Raw genomic sequence first — 15,584 nt, forward strand, 5'->3', positions numbered from 1 at the left:
GATCAGGTTTTTTCCTGAATGCCATCACCCCGCTTATCAATGAATTCCCACAACACTGTCAATAATTTACTAAGACAGTATTACTATTATTCTTCTCTTCCTTCCTAGTATCTATCTCTCCCCACTTATGACTGTAACCATGTTGCTTGTATCTTTCAATTTATATTGTTTTTATTTGTTTCCTAGTATGATTTGATAGCTTATTAGTAACCTTGACTATCACTAAGTGTTGTATCTTTTTATTCTTGATGAATGTATTTTATTCTCCTTATGTACACTGACAGCATATGTACCAAAGACAAATTCCTTGTGTGTCCAATCATACTTGGCCAATAAAGAATTATTATATTATATTATATTATATTATATTATATTATATTATATTATATTATATTATATTATATTATATTATATTATATTATATTATATTATATTATATTATATTATATTATATTATATTATATTATATTATATTATATTATATTATATTATATTATATTATATTATATTATATTATATTATATTATATTATATTATATTATATTATATTATATTATATTATATTATTATATTATATTATATTATATTATATTATATTATATTATATTATATTATATTATATTATATTATATTATATTATATTATATTATATTATATTATATTATTATATTATTATATTATATTATATTATATTATATTATATTATATTATATTATATTATATTATATTATATTATATTATATTATATTATATTATATTATATTATATTATATTATATTATATTATATTATATTATATTATTATATTACATTACATTACATTACATTACATTATATTATATTTATCTTGCTTCATGTGCAAAATGAAAAATAAATTCATTTGGGGAACTTATCCTCTTCAAGCATACACAGGGACTGTTAACAAAGCACAGGGGCCTACTGTGCTATCCAAAGAAGAATTTCCTTTTGGATAGCATTGGCCCTGGAATGGCGCATGGCCATACGATCATTATTTTCCTCAAGCACTGATTTTTGTCTACTACTGGCAGAACAATTAGAGTAGGATCTGCTGTCTGATATTTCAGTGCTCCATAAAAACCTGAGGGGGAAAAAAATTAAAAATCTCCTAGACTGCTTTTGCAGACTCCTGTACATACAATACAAAAATGACCAACTAGAATCTCATTCAGCAAACAAAAAGAAGATAAAGATGGTAAAATAAAGAGTGTGTGGGGGGTGGGGGGGAATCATAGGCCTAAATACCAACTTTGGTACATTTCAGATATGATCTAACTTAACATAATCCAAAACTACATAGAGTATCTGAGGGTGATAATATAAAACAATGGACTGCCATGTAATAGTTACAATTACAGTACATATAATTTCTTATCTGAACGTCTCACAAGTGCTCGCTAAATAAAGTGAAATGCCTTCTAAATTGAAGATATACTAAAAATATTGATTTTGCCTCCCAAGCATTCACCCTGGTACTATAGAGTGGACCATTCTAGAAAAGCCACAACTTGGTTACAAAGGCCTCCTCAATGTCATGCATTTTAGTACTATGTGTCACCCACTCACTCTCTTTCCTTGAACAACATTGTCTTTACCTTTAAAGGCATCGTCCAGGTCCTCTTTATTGAAGACAATAGCCAAATCATGAATGGCACAGGTATGGAACTGCACCCGAAAGATTACATCCCGAGTCGGGCTACGGAATTCCTTGTGATAGCATTTCAGCTGCCAGTGAAAGAGGGCATAAAGGAGACAAAATGAAACATGCCATCGCCTGGGAACCTACCTGAGAATAGGAATGATTCTAGCCACTTGCAGGAATTCTATACTTGGTGCTGCAAAGATATCCTTTCTCTGCATTTCCCCACAAAGACAGTGAACTCTGCTTAAGTACATAGGAATGCAGACTACAGGTTGCGACATTCTTAAGCCTCCTATTCTGGAGTCTTTAAATGGGGTGCCAACTTTTACAATATAAAAGCCCACAGTGATAAAAATAAAAGCGTGCAAGTTTTGACTCTTACCAAAATATCTCCCTTTAAGAGGAGTCCTGGTTCTATGGTGATACAGATGCTTGTCTGGCTGTCCCCCTGCACATTGCTGTAAAAAGAAACAAAATGTGGAGGACAATCCAAGCAACTCGATAGCTAAGATTCATTTCATCTTCCATGTCCAGGCATCAGTCAAGGCGGTGTCATAAAATGTCAGACCAAGACCAGGAAAACCCAGGTTTCAAGTTACTGGCCCATCACTCTTCCTCAGCCCAATTTACCTCACGGGGTTGTTTGGGGGAATATATGAGAGAAACAACTGCTTTGCATAACCTCTTGAACTTCTTGATAATTTATTTTCTTAAAAGAAGAAACCACTCTATTATTTTAGTGTGTCTATTTTTGCTTTGTGCTACAATTGCTAAATCATTTTTACTGATCCTGAAACACTGCTTAGATCTGCTGTGATCAGCATTAGAAACTGATCCAGTAGTTTACCTGTAGCAAAAAGGTAATGATCCACAAAAATGATGACTTTCCGGGAATGACCTTATCAAATTTTGTTGTATCTATCCTTCATGCAATCTGCTCCAGAATTTACAGTGAGCAGCTAGTATATCTGGACCTAGTCAGCATTTCCACTTCTAAGCTTTCTGTTATACACATGAATACCTCAAAAGCAAGAAGTTCTTATATATACGTGGACAAAGGTTTGCCAAAATTTTCATTTCATCCAATATCCTGCTGTTCTTTCATTGTCCCAGAGCTTCACTGAGCAAATTCATTGAATAAATTCAATTTTAGTTGATCAATATCAGCCAAGGTAAATTGTGATTGATGGCATTATGATTTAATGGTACCATTTGCTGATTTGAATGGAAGGGAAAGCAATGAAGATGTTGCCGTGTTTCATATATTTTTTCTTCAAAAAAGGTTTCATGGAGATTGATTGCATGTATACATCGAACTGATTAATAAACGGTTGATTTAAATTCAAGTTGATAGAAGAGGAAAATAAACTTTAATCAGTGAAGTTATTTCTCTCTGGATAACCGAGCCAATATATAAGTGTAAAATAGCATAAATAAAATTAAGCTGAAAGCTATGAAGAGAAGAGTGGGAAAGAATGATATAGAGCTGCTAAGTCTCCTGAGAGTCTTTACATGCTTCAGTTGTAATAAATAAATAAATAAACAAATAAATGCAGCCCCAGGAACAGCATGGGTCTCTGTGCCAGCCACATATTCTAGATCAAAACTCAGAATAACACATGGAACCAGGTCTGCAGGATACCAACTCTACTGCAAAGCTCATAGAAAGTTCTACTCTGCTTTGCATCAGGACCAAGAAGAAATCTGAGTGCTGGAAATCAAAATAATAATGGCAACTCCATTTACTAGATTCCTGATGTGTAGACCGGTTGCATTGCCTGATATATCTTGAGGAATGGCCGGCAGCCTAAGAAACAAAACAGACAGAGAAAAAGGGACCTTCGTTACAAATTAGTTACAGAGAATGCAACATGAAGGGACCAAAGCAAACAGTCTCACTGGAGGAGAATGACAATACCCTCCTTGTAACAAACAACACTTGGTTTGTGTCAGTGCTAGAAGTTGTGAGAAGCAGTAAAGCGTGGTCAAACAGTAGGTTTATACTTTATTTTGAGACACAGTTTAACTACAGTGTTTAGACACATGCTGGCTGTGCAAATTCTGGGAGTTGAAGTTCACACATCTTCAAATTGCTTTGAGCGACTAACATTGGCTTAATGCTTTCTCTGCTCAAGTCTGATATAAGACTCTGTTAAGTGCCAAAACTCAGGAAATAGAAAATTAAATAAACTAAGATAGCTTTCGGTTTGTGAATTATATGCCCAACATCCAGACCAGCCACAATCAAGTTACAAAGAGACAGATATTTTGATGAATCTAACCATGTACTTTTTAGACTGCTGAAAGCTTATCCTACTCATTAGGATACAAATCATTCTATAACTGCATTGAGTAAATTGTAATCGTTGTGTCTTTTAACACAGACAATAAACCAGATTTTACATCTTTCTGTTCATCCCTTCTTGGATTTATTTATTCATACAGCTAAGCTGTATGTCTTTGTAGCAACAAAGACTGAAGGCAGTCTGTGGAATAGGAATAGGAAGCAGAAACAGTAGAAGAAGCTTCACCATTTTCAGCTACAAATGTGGAGTGTTGCTTCCAGGAAAGACGAAATCCTTTTAAACACAACCCTAGAACATCCGTAGGAGAAATCCCATTTCCCATCTGGCTTTCTATTTCTATAGAGACTGTACCATACATGATAATTCAAGAACAGCTTTCTCCCACTGATTCTTGAAAATGGTGTAGTCCATTCCGTCACTTCAGTATGTTTACAACCTTGTTCCTTTGGAACCCCTCTAGTCAGAAAGGTAGTCAGTGAAGAAAAATAAAAGTTGTAAGGACCCATATGGTATCTTTCCACCCTGTGGCAACCTATAATTGAATGTGTGATGGAAAGGTCAGTTACCTCCTTTGGACTCAAAGTTGGGTATTCCATGCATGATGACATGATGCAAGAAAAGGGGCTTGTTGTTCATTTTGATGGTGCCAGACAGCAGACCGCTGAAGTAATAGACATATCTAGAGTAGAAACCAAAATAGTAGCAGGGTATTTAGAAAGAGTCTCTTGGAATATTTATACTTCAATGAGTCACTAGAGTTGAAGGGGACATTTATGCCATCACAAGTCTAAAACTTCTGTGTGGGAGTTTTTCAAATATTTAGAGAGAGAGAGAGAGAGAGAGAAAGAGAGAGATGAGAGAGAGAGAGAGAGAGAGAGAGAGAGAGAGAGAGAGAGAGAGAGAGAGAGAGAGAGAGACTGCCTTCTCAAATAATTTAAGGATTTGTGGAGGGTGCTTCTTTTGATAAAATAATTTATTAAAATTTCTTTATTATTTCAAGTCATATCATTTTGTGAAGAAAAATTAAAATGCATTCTCATATTTTTCTTTCTTTCAATCTCTCTTGATGTTGCTATTTTCAACAATTACACATATATGAGTGTAAGAAATAATAATGATAATTATTTTCACCACTGAAAAGACTGCCATAAGAAAGATTCTTCCTCAAAGTTCAGATACCGATATTGAAGTTTTTATGATGTCCTTCGAAAAGAAAGTCATGCAAAGAAGCTTTAGAGGCTACAAGTTTGGATGTCTTTTGCCCATCAAAAATGCTGCACACAGATTTTTGTTGGCTCAGCACCACCAAGTGAAATTGACTGGAAATGCATTAGAAGCTGAAGAAAATTCAGTAGGAATTTCAGCACTGCATATGTTCTGAGGATAATTATCTGCATTTGCAACTACATTACTACAATATCTGCAAATATTAAAGTTCTCCAAGCAAAATCAGTTGATTCTACATTAGTTAAATAAATTTATTTTATGAACAGACGGGTCATATCTAACTGCAGAAGAAGTCCAGAACCCAACAGAAACTTATATGTCTTGGAAGCTATTGTTCTGAACTGGTTTATTGTTAGGAATATAATCTAATAGTTGGGTTGGCAATATATAAATCATGTAACAATGTTGTACCTGTTTCTTTAAGTCATACTCTAAGTATGTGATTGGTTGCTGTTTTCCTCAATCGGCCATAAGAGGGAGCCAGAATGACTGTTAGCTCTCTGTTCGTTAGATGCTGGGCTGATCTGATCTGAGTGTTTTTGGAAGCTGGAAGTGCCGTGAGCTATTGTAAGTTTTGCAACTGTTAGCAAACTTTGTGTACCGGACTGATTATATGATTACTGGACTATGTTATTTGGATTATCCCTTTATTGAGAGACGTTGATGACTGACTGACTGACTTATCCGTGTATGACTTGGACTGTTTGATGGACTCTGATACCTCTATTTCCACAAAAGTAAAAGCCTATTTAAACTGCAGTGTCTCTCTATGCTGTTTTATGTGTTCTCCAACACAACTCTCACAACGCTTCGCTGAACGTACTGGCTCTCCCAACAGGGAGCTTACCTACCAGTTATGATTGGTGTTGAAGCCTACTTTATGTCTAATTTTAATAACTATGTGATTTGTTAAATTTTGGTTCTGAACAAACAATGAATAAAAAATACTGAGGCCTACTAAGGTACACAAAGAAAAAGTGTAATACTAATGTGAATGGAGAGATTCAGTGAGTCCTCTGAACAACTCTACATGTATGTGTTGAAAGCACCATAAAAGCACCCAGAAGGAGAGGCAGACTAACCTCTTCTGAGATGGCTGCCCAGCTGGGATCACCTTGTCCTCATAAAATCTCTTCATGGCAAACCTGTCCAGAGCTTGATCTGCACTGTGGAATAAAGAGAAGTGTCAGTACAAGTTCTACTTCTGGGATGATAAGAGTTTCCTTGGGAGTTCTTTCTGCAGTACTTTGGTCCACCCATCTACCATTGTTTGTGTTCAATCACAAATACTATAATTGCATCTGTAAAATAATATTTGATTTAAATTTAAAACTACATTGGGCCAGTTAATCATCTCCTTCCAGTCTTTCTCCACCCAGTGCCCTCCAGTTGGGTTAACTCCCACCCATCAAGAAAGTACCAGATTTGAGAAAAGTATTGTGTTTTATATTTGCTTCTAGACCATGAGATACTGACTCTATGTCTTTTGTAATAGAAGTGTATTATTTTGCTCCCTGTTTGAAGTTCTAACTTCTAGTCTGGAGTGGGGATGGGTTACTTAATTGTAGAAATGAAACACGGCATCCTTCAATCATTAATAAGGTCCAATACTAAAAATAACACACATACACCCCAGCTCAGTAATTTTACATGTAAATATGTATTTCGTGTTTTCATTTTCCCTCCTTGGTCTCTCTACTTTGTACTTGTGATTAGCAAAACTCATCCTGTCCTTATGAACTAAATAGAGAAGCTTTTTCTAACAGCAAAAAGGGCTGTGGATAAAATCTCCATGCAATTTCCTTATCCATATAAGAAATTTAGGCAACATGCTAAGAGTATGTAATAATGTCATTTTGTTTGGTAATCATGTCAGAAGGCTTGGCAAAGATGTGTATTTGTGAGTGTGTATTGGGAGGGAAATCAGGCTTTGTCTAAAGTTTGGGATTCTATTATCAAAGTGGATTTCATAAGTTTCTAAATAAGCAGATTTCGAACATCACTACCCTGTCTGAATTAAAGCCACTGCTTTTCTAGCTCTTTATAGACACCCCAATATGTAGTTTTCTTACCTGGCTGAAATATTGCTATAGTGCATGTAAGCAGCAATAACAACCCCTGTTCGACCTCTGTTCCCCTGCAGACGCAAAGAAAAGGAGAAAGGAAGTAATAAATCAGCATCCTCAGTAATCATGCCTGGAAGAGGAAAGACTACAGGCCTTGTATCTTCACTAATGCCATTTGGATAGCACTTTCTGAAGAACAGCGTTTAAATGATTTTTTAAATGTCACTCAGAAATGTGTACTCAAATTTCTATTTGCAATTACGCTTCCCCATACAATGCCTCTAGTGCACTGTTCCCTCTAAGGTGCGCGCGTGCGCGGCCGCGCACATGGCAAGAAACCCCCGCGCAGAGGTTTCTAACTGCCGCGCAGAGGTTTCTTTCAAAGCAAACGTGGGGAAGTCCTTTGCGGGTGGCTAGAACTGGCCGCCCACAAAGGACCTCCCCAAACTTGTTTCAGCGGCAGCTGTCAGCCTACGGCGGCAGCGTCACGCAGGCTGTGGAAGGAGCGGGAGGAGGAGGGAACCAAAGAGAGGCTTTTGCCGAGTCTGCGCCCCACAGCCAGGACCGTCCTTGCGCCTCAAGCTGCGTTTCTTCCTGCAAAGCCCTTCTGGCGTCAAGCGGAACTCTCGGGTTGCCCGAAGGGCTTTGCAGGAAGAAACACGGCTTGAGGTGCAAGGACGGTCCTGGCTGTGGGGCGCAGACCCGGTAAAAGCCTCTCTTTGGTTCCCTCCTCCTCCTCCTCCTCCTCCTCCTCCTCCTCCCCCTCCTTCCACAGCCTGTGTGATGCTGCCGCCGTAGGCTGAGAGCTGCCGCTGCCGCTGCTGCACAACTGAGGGAGGGAGAGCGAAAGCAGAGGTAGCCTCAAATTTAATTTAAATTCTTTAAAAGAATTTTTGGATTTCTCCTCACCAAACCTTTAAGACTGAAAGTTTTTCCTAACATGAACTTGAGCTAATATACTTAATATGAGAAAGGTGCAGCAATTAACACTGCTTTTTAAAAAGAACAATATTTCTCAATTGTTTATCTGTATGAAGTCTGCCTATCTTAAGTTCCTACTATACAAAAGATATTACCTTCTAAGGCAACCTGTATACAATACATTAGTGGCCAATGTTACATTGCTCCTAATGACAAAATTAGAGCTGTGTTAAGCCTGTGAAAAAAATCCCAAATGAATAAAATCATTATTAAGACCCAATGAAAAAATTACAAAAATTATGCATAAACTTTCATGTTCCCCAAATTTCCAATCCAAAACTTAACCCAGATTCTTCAGACATAGATTTGTAATTCAGAGTCAGACTCGATTATTAGAATGAATGCATTAATCAGGGGTGAATAATGTTGGTGAAATCTCATCTAACCTTCCATAATAATAACATACATACACAAATAGCTGACAGCCACATCTCTGAAACACTATTAAATCTGAACTAAATGTTTCTCTAGAACTCAAATAAATAGCTGCTTTTTGGTTTTATTTTTTTAAATATTTATCAGTCTCTCTTTTATTCCATACTTCTGGTTGAAAGACTATTCTATGTCATGCTAAACAAATGCATATTCTAGTGGCGGTGGGGGCTCGTTGGCATCTTCAGCAGCAGCCCTACCTCCTGTGAAAAAAACCGAAGATGGAGCAGATCCACGCAGATGACGTTGCTGCAACATGACTGGAGGAGGAATTCTGGGAGTTGAAGTCAGCAAGGCTTAAAGCTGTCAGGTTTGAAGACCCCTGGGGGTTTTTTCCCTAAAGGGTTAGGGGTGCAAGGGTCTTGTAACTTGACAGCTTTAAGACTTGCGTGCTTCAATGCCAGAGTTTCTGAGCCAACATTTTGGTTGCTAAGCAGGACCGTTGTTAAGTGATACTGATATTATATAACACTTTTAATTAAGCGTGTACTTTGAATAAACATAACTTTGAGTTTCAAATAACACTGATTTTGTTGTTGTCTTAGGTGACATCTGTGAAAAAAATTCAGGTGCTCAGGCATGAAAATGTGCCGCTCAAACACTATACTTTTCCGCTCACACTGAAAAAAAATTAGAGGGAACATTGCTCTAGTGTTGGTCATAAAATACATCAGAACTTTTTGAGAAATTGAAAGCAAATCCTCAATAAACTCCATGCACTGGTGCAGCATAATTTTTTCCCCAATTTGGCATCTTCCAGCTGTATTGCGATCCCAGCTCCCAGGTGCCTTGTTAACATCCGTCACCTGATTAAGAATTTTGGAAGCTTCAGTTCTAACACGTCTGGAGGGCATCAGGTGAGAAAAGTCTGGTATGGGTGGCATTGATTTGTTTTGAAATTTTAAAAGGTTAAATTCCTGGCAAGTTTCCAGGAATAAACTCCCCACAACATGGATGTATTTGAATGAGAACAGATGCCACCTGGCCTAGTGTCAAATAGTAAGACAGATTAACAGAGGCACAGCTCAAGTAAGTCGGCAAACATAAGCAACCATGAATGTCTTACAGGAAGGCATAATTGAACAATGGTTTCCAAAGGGAAGGAAAATTTATTAAGAGAGCTATAAGGACCAACACATATTATAATTCCATAAATGTGTCTGGATCGTTGTCCGATGGAGCAAATTAACCAATAGAGGGCACTGCCCCCTTGAATAATAACTGTGCTGGTTGGATTTTGGGGCAGGTTTCACTATTTCAGAGTTTTCTTCTCCGAAAAACTCTGGAGAAAACCTGTGCACCTCTGCTACTCCTTGAACACAGAGAAGAAGAACAAATTGGGGCATCATCAAAGGGCCGTTTTAAAATTAGAAAGCCAGTACAGGTAATCGTTGACTTGCAACAGCTTATTTAGTGCCCATTCGGAGTTACAACAGTACTGAAAAAATTGACTTATGACGGTTTTGCACACTTACAACCGTTGCAGCATCCCCATGGTCACATGATCAGAATTAAGACATATAGCATATGTATGATGGTTGAAGTGTCCCAGAGTCATTTGATTCCCTTTTGTGACCTTCTGATAAGCCAAGTCAATGAGAGAACCACTTTCACTTTAAGTTAAGTAGCACAACCCTGCTAATAAATTAACAATTGTAGTGATTTGCTTAACAGCTGTGGGATTGGTGGGTTCCGGATCCCAGTGCAATTGGTACGGTGTAACGGGGCCGGGCGTCCACATGAACGTGTGCAATGGGTGTGCACATGTGCACAGCGCACACCTGCGTACTTACCGCCTGTGACGCTCCAGCTGCTCGGCAGAGTGTTATGCAGGCGCCGTACGCTCCATGCGCATGCGCAGAAGCCCCAAAAACCTCAAATACCAGTAAGGAACGCGGGCAGGCGGGTGGGCCCTCTGGAGCACCGTACCAGAATGGTACCTGGTGCTCCTGGCAGGCACCGATACACCCGTAGCAGGGTGTACAGGTCATAGCCCACCAATGAACTGTGGCAAGAAAGGTAGTAACATGGGGCAAAATTCACTTAACAAATGTTTAGCAATGGAAATGTTGGGCTCAGTTGTGATCGAGAGTCGAGGACTACCTGGAAAACACAATGGACCAAGAACAATATGGAACAGAGTGCGATTGGGCAGCTACATCTATTTTCTTTCCTCCATTCTCATTGGCAGTAGAATATCTCCCTTTTTTTTACCCTGGTGTGAACTAATGGAGATATTCAGCTCTCCTTTCCTTCCACGTTCTCTTGCATTAAGCATGTTTAACTCATCTCAACACAAATGACAGAGGTAAAAGGAACACAAGAAGATGTATCTGATAAATTGTTAGTACTCTGTTGCAGTTTCCTATTTTTGAAAGCAGGGATCCTATCTGATCCTATTCTTGGGAGCAGAGCAAATATGCGAGCAGCTGCCCCATCATGACAAATTTGGCTGTGAATCTGTTGTCAGCCTTTACATGTTTCAGGGATATATAACTTGCAGCCTACAGATTAATTTCATGAGGTCCTCTATTTCAAGAGCCTTCTGTAAAAAATCAATCATATCATAAAGAAGTGTAAAAAAATGTTTTTTAAAAAAAAATCTGTAGTATTTAAAAGTATCCGTAGGTAGTCCTCTACTACAATTGAGACAAAAAATCTCTATGGCTAAGCAAGATAAGTGAGTTTTGCTCGATTTTTCAATCTTCCTTGTCACAGTTATTAAGTTGTTTAATAACTGCAGTTGTTAAACTAGTAATACGGTTGTTAACTGAAACTGACTTCCCCATTGACTTTGCTTATTAGAAAGTTGCAAAAGCTGATCACGTGACCCCCAGGACACTACAACCATCATAAATACATGCAGCTGCCAAATATCCAAATTTTTATCACATGACCATGGGGTCATAACTATGAAAAAAAGTCAGAAATCACTTCTTTGCAGTGCCGTTGTAACTTCAAACAATCACTAAATGAATGGTAGTAAGTCAATGACTACCTGTACTGTATATTCCTTTAAAGGTAAAGGTTCCCTGTGCACATACTGTATGTGATAGTTGTTCCCCACTCTAGGGGGCAGTGCTCATCTCCGTTTCAAAGCCAAAGAGCCGGCGCTGTCCGAAGACGTCTCCGTGGTCATGTGGCCGGCATGACTAAATGCCGAAGGCACATGGAACGCTACCTTCCCACCAAAGGTGGTTCCTATTTTTCTACTTGCATTTTTTACGTGATTTCAAACTGCTAGGTTGGCAGAAGCTGGAACAAGTAACGGGACCTCACTCAGTTACGGGAGGGGGGGCCTAGAAATTGGAAACCACCAAACTGCCAACCCTTCTGATCGACAAGCTCAGCGTCTTAGCCACTGAGCCCTTTTGTGTATTCCTTTACTCGTGCCCAAATAGACCACAATATCAAAGCATAAAAGACATCAAATCATTGAACCACCGACCATGAAGTCAGAAACAGTCATAATGGTCATCCAATCCAATCCACAACTCATCAAAACTTAATGTCTTCCATGTACTCACAATCACATAATCAAAGCGATGTGCAATGGTGTTGCAGTTCCCCAGAGGGTGAAGTGTGCAGTTTTAGAAATTTTCCCAAATGCACCACTACCTATGGAATTTTGGGCAGGAAAGCCTGTTACCTGGAGTTACCCTATATCCCTTGAGACACATGGAATGTACTGACAAACTTCACCCTTCTGCGACTCGCATCTCATCCCCTTATTTAATGTTACTCTCCTAGGAGAACAACATACCTACTTTTTCCATTTTCTGCAATTTAACCCAGGGGCTAATATGTTTAACAAAGAAGTAATAACACATATATGTATTTATTTTATGAGAAACTTAAACTGTGCTTTAGAATGCAAATAGAAAAAACAAAAAGTTCAAATAATGCTGCTTCACTGGAGTAATACAAATCACACCATAATAGCAAGAGAATGGAAGCTATGGCCTCAATACCTAGCAGCTCCAAAAGAATAAGAACAAATTAGTTATAGTAGCCATAGCAATAGCATTTAGACTTATATACCACTTCATAGTGCTTTACAATCCTCTCTGAGTGGTTTACAGAGTCATCATATTGCCCCCAACAATCTGATTCCTCATTTTACCAACCTCGGAAGGATGGAAGGCTGAGTCAACCTTGAGCCTGGGGAGAATCGAACTGCTGGCAGTCGGCAGAATTAGCATGCAATACTGCATTCTAACCACTGCACCCCACTGTAAAAATTGTAAAAACTCACAGTTACAGTAAAAACTCATTTTCAAGTTCTGGCAATGAAGGATAAGTTTCACACAACCTTGGTTGGTGAATCCATCTATTTCCTAGACCTGCATATAGAACCACACGACACTGAACCATAAGTTAAATAAATAGGCTGAGTTTGCAAGCAGGCTAAGTCAACCAACAGACAGACAGACCAAGGTTAAAGCAAGCAAAGTGAGTTGACAGCTCTTCAACCGACTGCTTATACATGTTACGTTAACACAACCGCAGAAAGCTTCTCTTGAAGTTTTAGGCATATAGACTTAACTGAATGTTGTCCTGGTTTCAATACTCAATTTTTCTTCAAAAAATTTTGGGAAGCCTTATCTGATGCAGTTGCTAAAACTCATGTTTTATGCCTTTCAAGTCTTAAAATAATGTCCAGGGGAGAGGAATCAACTTTTGAACTACATCAAATCCGATATAATTTAGGAATGTCTGATATAGAAGAAGAACATCTTTAAGCATAACAGTTTCAAATAATGGAAGCACCAGCAATGCAGAAGCACGCATAGACCAATCACAAATGCACAGCAACAAACGATTATATAAGAGTGCTGAATAATACCATAAAACTGAAAACTAAACAGTGAGAACAGGAAGTTTGGTGGAAAAAGCTGAAAATATTCCCATCACAAGAAAGCAGGGCTGAGATTACACATCCTGTTTTCATCACTATCTGAAGCACAGGCTGAACATCCAGCTGAGGCCATATCTAGCACAAAGCTTGCAAAAACTGCTTTACAGTAATCGGGGACGGGGAGGAATACACAACTGTGTGCATAGCAAATTGCTTACAAGCATGGCAATAGCAGATACAACATTGCCAAAATAAGAATACACTTTCTGTTCGTGGATAACAATTCAGGAGATGATTCTTTAGCCATAAGCAAGACAGTTACAATCAGGAGAATGAGGGAGTCCTCCTAGCCATAAACAAAGCTGGCCTTGAGATCACATACACTGGTCACGTATTTGCTTTACAAAATCAGAATAAAAACTATTCAGAAGCTCCTGTTGCCACATTCAATCTGTTTGCTAAATCAGGGTTCACCAATCCCTGGTCCGTGCTTGGTACTGGTCTCTACAGCCCATTGGGAACTGGGCCGCACAAGCGGTGGGCAAGTGTGTGAGCATGCGAAGCTCAATTTGCACAAGCAGCAAGTGCATGCATGAAACCATCCACTCTCCCCACCACCACACCACCAGTTCTGCCACTGCTGGTCCACGGAATTGGAAAGGTTGGGGACTCCTGTGCTAAATGTTATTTGCCTTAATTGTGATATTTAAGCAGAGGCAAAAAAACAACAACCCACAGTTCTCTCTACAACCATCCTCCAGGGATTTCCCTTTCTTTCCTCTCACCTTATTATGCAACACTACCACATTGTGTGGGTCAGCATTGAGCCATGTGTCCATGGCCTTGCAGATACTGCATATCTTCTCCAGGGCAGGAGTGTGTAAGTCAGGCCACCCAAAATCCAGGACCTGTGGTACAGGGAGAAAGAGGGGTTCCATACATGAGAAGAAAGACGTAAAGCTGTTATAAAAGCATTTCTATCTTAAGTGCTTTTGGTTATCAGACAACAACTTTCACAAGTTATCCCAGAACAAAAACATCTGCAGGATTGGTTCTACCATTACTCCATCACTCTGCTAAACAAATAATTCTCTCTCACTCTTCTGTCAAACTACTCACTAAGGCTACATTGCTATTACTATTTGTCTTCTCATCGTTCCTATCGCCCAACTTCTCCCACTTATGACTGCAGGACTATAACTTGTTGCTTGTATCCTTACGATTTATATTAATTGATTCCTCATTGCTTATTTGTACCCTATGACTATTATTAAATGTTGTACCTTATGATTCTTGATGAATGTATTTTTTCTTTTATGTACACTGAGAGCATATGCACCAAAGACAAATTCCTTGTGTGTCCAAACACACTTGGACAATAAAGAATTCTATTCTATTTTAAGACAGCTATTTTCCAATTCTTTATTATTATTTATGATTGCTGACAAAGGCATCTTTTGGATTTTCTATTTCATTCATTTAAGACACAACTGTGAATAATTTCTTGCCTGGGTTGGCAAAAAAGGGCAAGCCAAGTTATGCAGTGACAAACATTAACAGCCTGACAACTCTTAGGAATCCTTGCTAGAAATTGGTGGGGCACCTTCTTAACCAGGAATGAAATTAAGATGTGGCACCTTCCCTTGTAAATCAAGCTGGACCAAAACTACATCAACCTTATCTTAGAAATTTGTTGTCCCACCCAAAAAAAAGTTTAAAAAGAAAATAATAATAATGCACATAATCCAGGTGGATAATATGAAATGAGAATCTTTTTCCTTGAAAAAAGAACTCTCCTCAAGAATCGTTTTCATTTCAAATTACACACACAATTTTAAAAAGTGGAGCCTTGCCTAATTCCTTGGCACTTTCTCAATTTTTCTTCACTTAATCCTTGCTGGGAGCATCCCTGCAAACAGATTCTATGCAAGAATAGAGAGTTGCATGCCACAAAGATGTTCGGCATCCAGAGAATGTGAAGTTGTAATTGGAGAGGGATAGATGGATTTCACTGGCTCACTTTTAATTGCTTTTGAGACTTTCAAAGCGTGTTTG

General features: G+C 38.3%; 1 protein-coding gene across 14 annotated transcripts in view; it reads right to left on the reverse strand.

The window, feature by feature from the left end:
* TNS1 (tensin 1) overlaps positions 1-15,584 on the reverse strand; it is a 461,144-nt gene that overhangs the window by 116,649 nt on the left and 328,911 nt on the right. For all 14 annotated transcript variants that reach the window (XM_087712547.1, XM_087712575.1, XM_087712556.1 and 11 more), the window contains 7 exons: positions 14,315-14,437; positions 7,265-7,329; positions 6,275-6,358; positions 4,532-4,644; positions 3,406-3,466; positions 2,042-2,117; positions 1,613-1,742 (listed from right to left, as the gene is read on the reverse strand). In XM_087712547.1, the coding sequence (XP_087568673.1) occupies positions 1,613-1,742; positions 2,042-2,117; positions 3,406-3,466; positions 4,532-4,644; positions 6,275-6,358; positions 7,265-7,329; positions 14,315-14,437 (652 nt within the window). The remainder of the gene's footprint in view (positions 1-1,612; positions 1,743-2,041; positions 2,118-3,405; positions 3,467-4,531; positions 4,645-6,274; positions 6,359-7,264; positions 7,330-14,314; positions 14,438-15,584) is intronic.

Source organism: Thamnophis sirtalis, unplaced genomic scaffold (genome assembly GCF_051295495.1).
Source record: "Thamnophis sirtalis isolate CommonGarterSnake01/CBP01778 unplaced genomic scaffold, rThaSir2_p1.2 scaffold_1, whole genome shotgun sequence".
Classification (NCBI taxonomy): Eukaryota; Metazoa; Chordata; class Lepidosauria; order Squamata; family Natricidae; genus Thamnophis; species Thamnophis sirtalis.